General features: G+C 33.5%; 2 protein-coding genes across 2 annotated transcripts; one reads left to right on the forward strand and one right to left on the reverse strand.

Moving 5' to 3' along the window:
- The first annotated feature begins 799 nt into the window (after positions 1 to 799).
- On the forward strand, positions 800 to 2,123 carry LOC122600366. Its single transcript, XM_043773074.1, has 2 exons — positions 800 to 993; positions 1,712 to 2,123. The coding sequence occupies exons 1-2, from the start codon at positions 876 to 878 to the stop codon at positions 1,900 to 1,902; spliced, it is 309 nt and encodes a 102-aa protein (XP_043629009.1). The 5' UTR covers positions 800 to 875; the 3' UTR covers positions 1,903 to 2,123.
- A 372-nt stretch (positions 2,124 to 2,495) lies between these two features.
- Positions 2,496 to 8,953, reverse strand: LOC122600365 (enhanced ethylene response protein 5). The gene is made up of 13 exons (XM_043773073.1): positions 8,561 to 8,953; positions 7,755 to 7,891; positions 7,276 to 7,369; positions 7,010 to 7,099; positions 6,548 to 6,613; positions 5,774 to 5,863; positions 5,627 to 5,683; positions 5,392 to 5,453; positions 4,707 to 4,794; positions 4,024 to 4,100; positions 3,504 to 3,578; positions 3,300 to 3,405; positions 2,496 to 3,012 (listed from the first exon to the last, which is right to left on the reverse strand). The coding sequence occupies exons 1-13, from the start codon at positions 8,729 to 8,731 to the stop codon at positions 2,881 to 2,883; spliced, it is 1,245 nt and encodes a 414-aa protein (XP_043629008.1). The 5' UTR covers positions 8,732 to 8,953; the 3' UTR covers positions 2,496 to 2,880.
- Between the last annotated feature and the right edge of the window lie 1,496 nt (positions 8,954 to 10,449).

The raw sequence follows: 10,449 nt of genomic DNA on the forward strand, positions 1-10,449 counted from the left end.
ACTGTATTATTATTATTTTTTTGTAAAGTATATATATACTGTATTTAGTTATCCTAGCTAATTCAGTAACTTGTTTGTAAAGCTAGCCTCCTTTCTTTTTTATATTACGAGTATTATTTTAGAGCTAATTTATGATTTTTTTTTTTTAACCACCTATATATTGATCCAAAGCGTTTTTGCCTAGCCATGTTAATTTTATATTAATACTGTCTTATAAATGTTGTTGCCATGTTAAATTTTTGCTACCGCGTTATAAGAATGATACATTAATGTTATTGCTATTTGCCAATACTTTACGAATAATTGTTGAAAAAAAGATAACTGTAAGGTTGAAATCATCTGTTAATATAGAGAGCTTACTTTCAGGTTTTATCTTAAAAAAAAAAAATATCTGCCATTTATAATGAATGAGGATCAAACTTTTAACCTCAACAATCTCATAGAACAAAATTACTTATTCTATTAATAATTATGAGATATATAAATGTTAATGTCTACAGGTAAGAAAATCAATTGAATGGTTAACGATCTAAGTTTAAACGACTTTACAATTTTACATACAGTATTAAGTTTATATCTCATTATTTGATTAGATGGTAACTTAAAAATTGGTCACATATAGCCTTCATTTTTGCTGCATAAATTCAAGTAAAAAAAAAATCTTTTTTTTTTTTTTTTAATTTAATAACTTGAATTAACAAAATATTTTAGAAGAAAGAAAAATAGAAAAGCAAATGTAATGTAAACGTAAATAGACCCGTATTAAACAAAGTTGAAATGGGCTTTAAATAAGAAGAAACCCAAACCCAGCCCACGTGAAAGAGAAAGATACAGAGTCAGTGGTCAAGTCGTTGACGGAAGAAACCGAGAATTCAATGGTAAGATCTCAGCCGCCGTCGCCGTCGCCACCGCCACAGCCACCAAAAGAAGCAGTAATTCGTGGGTATAAATTTGCTTGGCGTGTTCTTCTTATTTCTAACCTTGCTCTTGGAGGTCCGTCCTTTTTATTTCTTCTTTCTTATTTTAAGTTGGCCCCTTTTCTTGGCTTATTTTTTAACTTAATTTCAAAATAAGCAAATAAGTTTGAAAATAAGGAAAGCCTTACGCCCCCTAATTACTCTCTCACTATGTTAATGTGTAATTATTTGTACATAATTACTTACATATATATATATATATATATATTGATCATGTTAATCACATTACATTGTACACAAATTTAAAGGGTTTTTTCCTATAGTTTTGTAATTGGTTGATATGGTGCAATTTTTCTAAGGAAAATGATCGAAAGGCCTTGATCTTGGAACAAAGTTGGTCTATCTTAGGTCAATGTTTTGGGCTTATGTAAACCACTACCAAGGTCAGCCATCCCCGTAAGTTGAACAGACAAAACCTCATTTATTTACCGTTTTAGGCCTATGTATCTTTACTTTTTGAAATTTAATCTACAGTAATAATGTGCGTATGTTGATTTGCAAGATTTTTAATCTTTTGACAATTCTGGTCAGGTTAGTTAACAAAATTGAAAATAATCAAAAGAATTATGCGAGTACGAAATAAGATTAGGACTCGAATTGATTTTAAACATCAGTTACTTAAGACTGCTGTCGCAATTTCCATGCCGACTTAAGCTTCCAAACAAGACATCTTGCTGAATGCTAAGAGATCACGGCAAAAATTAAACTTTAGTATGTTTGTAATTATTTTGCAGCTTACATATTTACCAGGCCTAGAAAAAAAGAAACAGCAAAGAAAGGCAAGAAGCATACTGAACTTCCTTCTGCTCCTGAGATAAAAACCATTCCTGATTCTGAAGGATTTGCCGCTACACCTGGCTATGAACCTGAGAAAATGCAGGTGCCGATTCCTGAAAATCGATGGTCAAAACCTTTCAAATGGTAGTTAGACAAAGATGGTCAATGTCAAAGCTTTTTTCGTGCAAATACAGATATGAGATGATAGATAAACCAGCCACAAAATCTTCAATCCCCTTATGGGTTTCTTTTTTTTTTTATGCCCCGCTTAGAAGATGATTATGAGGAGTGATTTGCTTTGATTGCTGTTTTTTGAAAGGTTACGATGTAGTGGTCATTTGTAATGGAAATATTTTATTGATTACTAAATAGGATCCATATAGTTAGGTTACTTCAAAAGGTAATAAGGTATATTAATCTTGTTAAAAGGAACAAAAGGAAGAGAATGGCCGTTGGCTTAGTATCATTGGTCTGCTGCATGTCTTTTTTTCTTTTTCTTTTTTTTTTTTAAAAATTTATTTATGCATCCCTGATTCCCTGTTCTTTGTACTCTTGAATCTTGACTATGTTCCTCTATATGTATGGCCAAGTTAGCAGCTGAGAGTTTAACAATTTAAGCTTTTAACCCATTACTGTAATAGCAGTAAACAGGTAGTCAGTTGAGTTTATGTAGCAGGTCGATTCCAGAAGGCCAGCCACTACACAGAGTATCATATATTTTCATGAGCGATACAAGAAAAATTTAGAATTATAAGAGAGTTCCAACTTCAAATATAGTAAATGTGTAAAGGTCTATTTAGCTAATTAGCTTTCAACTTTCTGCTCAACTAAATTCAAAATTAACTAACTTCTACAAATATTTGATTCAGATACACGTTTAGCTCTTAAGGCACAATGACCCTCAAAAGTCTAATATCCATTGAAGACGACGAAGACATCAAATTGTGAATGGTTAAAGTTTTATCTATGTCAAGCATAGATGACAGCAATTACAGCAGCTTCATTGCAGAGCCCATAAATACAACATAGTTATTGGCACGCTTTTGGTCATTGTCAGCCTTCCCCAAAATGCCAGTGTGTTCTCGTTGAAAACATTCCAATCACATGTCAGGTTGATGAATCCATGCTACGAGTTGATTGGCTTGCCATTTAGTTTAGGGAATGGGTCCTGTTTGCTTAAAACAGCCACTTTGCTTTTGTGAGCGAAGTAACCTTTCACCAGATTCTTGTAAATCAAAATTGACATTATGCATTCAACCTGTGAGACCCAAAAAAATTTGTTGAAGTAAAAACTCGAATCATTGTCACCACTTACGACTTTCCCCTTTGCTCGTTCTTCTGTTTACTTACAAATGTGACAATTTAGGGTAGGTATGTTCTATTCTACTGTATATATTTAACAAGCTAAATGAGATGAAGAAGAAAAGATTAAACGAATACAGATAATGGGTCAACAGTCCATTAAAGTTTATTTTTAACAGACTTGACAAGGTCCCTCCAAAGGGTGGAAAAGAACGCAAAAAGAATTATATTAAGAAACTTTACCTCATCCAAATCCATCTCCATATCAAGCCATTTCAAGGCTTTAACAATCACTTCTAACTTGATCTGGTGAGCCTTGCTTGGGTCCTTCTGCTTTTGGATGATATAACTGCCACGTCAAGGGTCCAACATAAGTAAGATAAACAAAGAATTATCCGAATTGATGCTTCTATTTTAGTGAATATCAGTAAAACACTAAAAGCTTACATTTTCTTTACAAGACGTTGGTAGACTTGAAGCTCTAGCTTTTCAAGGACAAGATAAACACCTGATCTCAAGAATCTGAAAGCAACAGATTTAACCATCCGAATAAGAGAATTGGATACAACTATAACAAGCAGGCATTACAAATTAAGCTGTTAGTGTAAGGATTTAAAGAAAGTGGCAAATCTTAGGTCAAAATGGGTCGGCTTGAGTTGGCCCAAAACACTATTTCCCGGAATTATTATACTTTTTACAGGGGTTACTACACTAGTAGGGAGAAAATATTATATAAGTTCATCAATAATTTAACTATCAAATCTTTTGAATAAAATGAATTAGTCGGTCGCAGGAACTAAAAATACATGTTGGACAAATTTCAGCCCTGTTGTCTGATCCCCTTTCAGCTAAATAGGTTCATTGGGTGTTTGACCCATTATAGATAAGAAATAACATTAATCAACCCATTTAAGTAAATAGCACAATAGAGGAATTCTAATAAGACTTCAGAATGTTGGAGACATACCGGTCTTCATGCTCCTCAAGAGCATGTCTAAGAAGTCTGAGATCACCTCTCCTCATAGCTAGCACAATGTCACTATACTGCAATAAGTTAAAATGTCAGAAAAGTACCTACAATATATCCTCATTATTGCATCACATTAACATGATGGAAGGAGAGCAAGTATAAGATTGTGGCCCAGATTTCCTCGATGTCAAAAGTAAAACAAATTAATGGGCCAAAATTGAAAACAAAGCAGTAACAGACTTAACATAGCATGAGATTGCCATCAAATAGAGGTGACAATTTTAAGCTGTTCAGCTACAAATGGATACAACTCAGGTAATATTTGATTTCTAAGATTTCAAATGGGTACCCTAAGAAAAGTAACAGGTCACAATAATTAAAATTTACCCAATGTGTAATATTAGATGCCGTATCTATAAATGTTTTATCCAAAATGCTACATTATCATTGAATCAAAATCAATGTCACAAATTCACAATCACGATTCAGATCTAAGACACTAGTTACTAAAAAAGAAAATAAATAAATCATTCAAAATTTGTTATGGGTCAACCAAGCCCAGCAGGTTCAACCTTCAAAAAAGTTACTTTTTTGACCCATTAACCAACTTGTCTGACCGACCCAATTCACCACCTCCACAACAAAACACGCAAATACTATGCAAAAATTTATTGGAGTACCTCGACCAGGTTATGTTTCTCTAGGAGCGATCTTTTAGGTAGGATCCCTATCGAGAGCTTTACAGGTATCAGATATTTCAAGATCCTCCTGTTTCAACAGAGTTAAATAATTTAGCATCCCATGACAAAAAGAGGAACAAAATACAAAAAATCATCCCCAAAAAATTTGTAATTTGCTAATTCAGTCCCTTAAGATTTAAATTATGCAATTATAGTTCACTTTCACTCACAATAAAATCCATGTCACCATGATTAATCATCACGAGTTAAAGGTAAATCGGGAAAAATAAACAAATTCTAGTACTACTTTCACTTAAAACTCATAAGTCTCCAAAAATTACATAAATTATGTAAAATCGGACAAAATTCTTGCTCGTCCACATTCATCTTTTCCTTTAACAATAGATATGGGTAAGGATTAATGTGAAATATTTACTACTTTTGTTAATCAGCTAAAATCTTGTTGGTAGTCATGTATGGGTTTCTTCATGATATATTTTTCAAAGCTTCGACAGTGAGTTTGAGCTTTTGTATTCACTGATATTACCGGGGATGACGATGATGTTAACTAAAGAAAAAATAAACTTATTGCAACCTTGAATGTTAACTACTCAAAAATAAAATAAAAAAATCCATCAATTTTTTAAGATTACATTAAGAATCTGTGGCAGGATAAATAACAAACCTTAAGTTTGCTTCACTTTCAGGGTCACAATGTGTTAAAGCATATGACAATTTATGATCAGCCTGTATAATAAAGAAGACGAATCAGGTGAGATAAAGCAGCCAATTGCCCATCCACCATATCCTCAAAATGTTCATACAAAGTCATGAATGTTAAGTACATAGCATAATTAATCAATTATAAAGAAAAATCATAATTGACTATCACTGTATTGGAAAAATTCGTCATTACTTACTGCTGGAAAATTTTCATTGAGCACTTCCAGCCGACCAGTGTAGTACATGTAGGTTACCTATAACGTAATATAATTATACGAATATACCGTTATTCAAAAAATATTTTCACCACATCAAGTATCTTATGTTTGAATGTAATATCTTACCTTATCCCTTACAGGAAATTCCTCAAAATCAAATATACGAGCAGTTTCAATGCTTCTTATCACACTTCGGCAAAGATGGACGGTGCCAAGCTGCAAAATAAGAAAGACTTTATCTTTAAGCTATTACCCTTTTTTTAATCAAAACTCTTATGTTTGTATACACATTGAGTCAGGCTAGTCTGCCAAGAGAGCTAGTTAATTCAATTGTAACTTATATGCTAAATCAGAAAAGAAAAAGAAAGAAAAAACCCATTTCTTCTCTCAAGTTGATAATTGATTATGATATCAGCCCTAGGCATACAACTACAGGATTTTCTTTTGCATTAACATTAACATATATAAATGTGCCTACATATAGCCTTGAGAGCTATTTCGCATTTCTGAAGTTGGCAAAAAGAAACCAGTAGTGGCCAATGATTAATTAGGTAATAAGCAACCAAGCAACATCAATTATAATCAATCCCATTACTTACCTCCTAATACATCTAACCAAGCATGCCCTTATTATATATAAAGCGCATGATGAACATTATATAGATGAATCAAGATGAATAAAGTTTTAGTCTGTCCTTCAAATATATCGTGATATACATTACCAAAAAAAAAAGAGTAGAAGTTCAAAAAATGTATCCACAAGAAAAAAAAAAGATTAATGTGGTGTTGATGATAACAAAAAAAAGCAGAAAAAAAAAAAATAATAGAATACTTTTTTTCACAAGGGTGAATAAATCTAAGAAAAACGAGGATGGAAGTCATGGAACATGTAATTGTCACCTTGAAATACACTTTGAACAACTGGCAAGTGACATATAGAGCTCCTACACGTTTTGGCCCTTTTCCCTGTAATTTAAAGACCACATTCAACTATTCAAGCAACCCAATATATAAAGCATAAAATGTACTTGTCATAACCATGTAACTTTTGTGAAATATAACTAGATGCAAGGTAATGATGTGGCTAGTGCAAGTTTTAGGGTCTTGAAAACTTTTCATGAAACGAGTATAGACAATATGGTGTAGAGTAGAGGTTGCAATTCTGAACCATTTACTTATGAATAGGTCGATCACCCTCGTGCTTTATCTTTAGCGAATCAAAGAGTAATATAAGAAAAAAAAGCTACACTTACAAAAGTATCACAAAAATAAAACTTATGGTCTGAAAATTGTTTAGCGTTGACCCAACCCACCTATTTTGTCACCCCTAGTTAAAGGTAATGAAATGACGAAAACACATACAGCAAGAACTCCAAAGACTTTCATGAGGAATGACCCAGCTGCCTTTAGTTTCTCAGGTGTTTTTCCATTTGAAGCCAACTCTCTGTCAGCCTGCATACATCATAACACAAGATTATAAAATTTCAAAATTGCATCACAAATCACAATGATATAGATAAAACCATTCTTTCTTCTTCTATGTTTCTATTTGAGTCACGAAAATTCCCCAAAGAGGCCCGTTATTGAGTTATCTTATTCCGGATTCAATTGTAGCTGCAGTTCCTTACCTTCTCAGCAAGAATCCTAATTTCATATACAACTACGTACAATGCTTCTAACGCCCATGCTGATTCCCAGTTCCTGAATTCCTGAATGAAAGCACTGAAAAGTTTCCCATATTAACAAAGTAACACCACAGCACAAGTCAGAATAATTAAGATGGCCATTTCACCCCATTTAGTTATCAATGGGTTGGTTCGGTATTTAATCTCTAGCAGCTCAAATAGGTTCAAAAAAGGAGTGGCTACTTAAAGAGATCATATAGATCAAATAAAAAATGTATATAATGCATAGAATCTCCTAAATCAGTATATTCAAGCATTCATTACATTATCATAGATTTAAAGAATATAATGTTTCGTGTCAACCAATCTAACCCTTTTCAACTTGTACTCCTTTTGACATGTAACACAACGTGCCCATTTTACCACCTCTTCAGAAACCTAATGTAAACAAAATGCATATACAAATTAGGAAAGGGAATTACTTCGCAGATTTCTCAAATGCCTGGTATGCTTCAGCCAGATGTCCGATCCTATAACTTTGCATAGCCCGAAATAACGGAGCAACTATTTCGGCATATTGGGAAAACTTATCTGATTGCCTGATCAATCTGTTAGCATCCTGCATATACAGAAATACTATTAACAGCATTCATTGTCAACACACTTGTCATTTTACAAGGGAAAAAAGCAGCAAGATATGAGATTAACACATAAATACGCACAGAGCTCAATGAAAACGTAGAGCTCTGCACGTATATAAAAAGACAGCAGTGAAACTTTGATTATAAATTAACGATAGTGAGACTGAGAACTCGCTAACGGGGCAAGTGATACCAAAATGCACGTTTAATCCTTCTAGTAAATCAATTATAATTACCAATGCTAAGGTTTTGGCCTTGGGTGATGGACTTCTAAAAATCATAACACTTGGAAGAATGAGTGATTATAGACAACTATGGAAGCATAACTGCAAAGTGTCGGCAAAAGCGTCTGCTTTGATTGTTTTTCTATCTATTGTTCAACCGAAAGATCATTAGTAACAATGTTTTGTACAAGTCACCCAAATCTTTAATTTCGTAAGTACTACACTCGGATAATCTATTGTCAGCATTCGTACAACATGGGCTCCACTTTTTCGATCATTGATAAAAGTATGTAAAAATGTGTAATTGATAAGACCCCATTTCATAACTTCACCTTAAGCCCTAAATTCTATTGGCATTCCCCTAAAACTACAACAAGTATTTCAATCAAGATTTTACATATGAATATATATATATATATATACCTGGAAGATGTTGAGGGCATCAGCTAAGGAAAGGAAAGAAGGGGATTCAGAGGAGAGGGAAAGGAGGTGTTTGAGGGAAGTTGGGTCTTGATATGAAACGACGTCGTTGAATCTGTTCAGATACTCTGTTATCCTTCTGTGTGCTTCCCCCATGCTCATATACGACGCCATTTTCCTTTTCCTTTTCCTCAATTAATATTGCGATGTCACACACCTTATGTATATATTATTATGATTAGGGTTTATATATATGACAATAAGCGGGTGTTTTATGGATTTTGTTTTATGGGTAAACCAAACACACCTTGGAACAAATGATTACATACCAGAACTGAAATTTGAGTGAGTCAAATTTTGCTGTATTTTAGTATAGTTTTTTATAGAATTCTCGCAAATAATAAGACCATCCATGATCCATTACTTGTTTTAGGATTTTTGTTTTTTCTCTTTCTTTTTCTTTAACATGACTTGGAGGGTGTTTAAAAATTGAGTTTTTAACATATTAAATTTTTTTTTTAAGTTATTTCGATTGGAGACATTTTTTTTTTTTATAGAACAGCAATTCGAGAAAATTTTAACCATTGATTTGTTAAACCTCCAATCCCTCTTTATGGAAAATACCTTGAGATGAGAAACTCAATACTTGAACCCGGGACCTTAAAAAAAACTCACCATAGTGGATTTAGAGGATACCCATGGCCAACCATTATTTTCGTTATATAAGAAGGAAAGCCAGTATTGAAAAAACAAGTAACAACATGATTTTTCAAATGTTTTTTTAACACATTTTTGAAAACACAAAATTTAATTTATAAACGCATACGTATGCACCCCTCTGTTAGAATTGCTTAACGTTTTTACATAAATAGGGAAAATTCACAACATATTTTTAACGTGTACAACAAATACAAGTATAATGTATAACTAATTTTTTTTTTTTTGAACAGCTTTGATATTATATAGATAATGTTGCGACAAAAAGTTGGAGCATAATACAAAACATTACAATTACAATAAAAAAGGACTCATTGCCCATATGGGCCATGACATATTAGATTTCCTATCGCGACTAGAAATCCAAAAATAAAAATGAGTTACAATAGATTGAAATAGCTCATTGGCTAAAGTGTTACTTGCCCGGTAAACAACCTCGTTCCTATGCTTCCAAAATGACCACCACCACACATAACAAGATGCTTCTAGTACATGTTTAAATTTTGACGGGAATAGGGCATCGTTGATCCATTCTAACATCACCTCCGGGGTGTTAATAGTGAAGTCGATGGAGAACCATTTACTAAAATGTTGTGCAAGTTCGTTAAAAAAGGCACAAAAGGAGAAGAGATGTGTAATTGATTCGACATTGTGCCGACAAAGAGGACAGGATAGATCGGTGATTTCCAACCCCCTCCTACTTAAATTTAACCGAGAGGGAAGGCGATCTCGTAAAAGTCTCCACATGAATATATTAACCTTTTTTGGAACTAATGAATTCCAATGTGTCTTGATCGGCTCACAAGGAAGAAGAGCACGTTCAAGGCGCAATCGGAAGTTACGAACCGAAAATTCTACCTCGCCTGGTACATTCCATACCAAGAATCTTCACTTTCAGACAACCGTACACTCTGAAGTAATATAGTTAACATAACATACTGTGAAGCCTCAATCCCGTCACGGATAGGCCTGCGCCATGACCACATCCAATCTCCACTATTCCACTTATCACCTACTTTAGCTTGCTTATCAACTTCCAAGGCATATAATCGTGGTAATCTCTGGCATAAAGTTTGATTTCCTACCATATGTCATTCCAGAATGAGGTTGAGGTTCCATTACCAAGTCGTTTAGAGATAGTATTAACAGGAACAGAAGATGACAAATGGACCTCC

Source organism: Erigeron canadensis, chromosome 5 (assembly GCF_010389155.1).
Source record: "Erigeron canadensis isolate Cc75 chromosome 5, C_canadensis_v1, whole genome shotgun sequence".
Classification (NCBI taxonomy): Eukaryota; Viridiplantae; Streptophyta; class Magnoliopsida; order Asterales; family Asteraceae; genus Erigeron; species Erigeron canadensis.

Coding starts and splice junctions, on each gene's coding strand:
- LOC122600366 (XM_043773074.1), top strand. CDS start 876: ATGGTAAGATCTCAGCCGCCGTCGCCGTCGCCACCGCCACAGCCACCA. Junction 994..1,711: donor TTCTAACCTTGCTCTTGGAG/GTCCGTCCTTTT, acceptor ATTATTTTGCAG/CTTACATATTTACCAGGCCT.
- LOC122600365 (XM_043773073.1), bottom strand. CDS start 8,731: ATGGCGTCGTATATGAGCATGGGGGAAGCACACAGAAGGATAACAGAG. Junction 4,101..4,706: donor AGAAACATAACCTGGTCGAG/GTACTCCAATAA, acceptor AACTTATTGCAG/TATAGTGACATTGTGCTAGC. Junction 3,406..3,503: donor CAACGTCTTGTAAAGAAAAT/GTAAGCTTTTAG, acceptor TTGACGTGGCAG/TTATATCATCCAAAAGCAGA.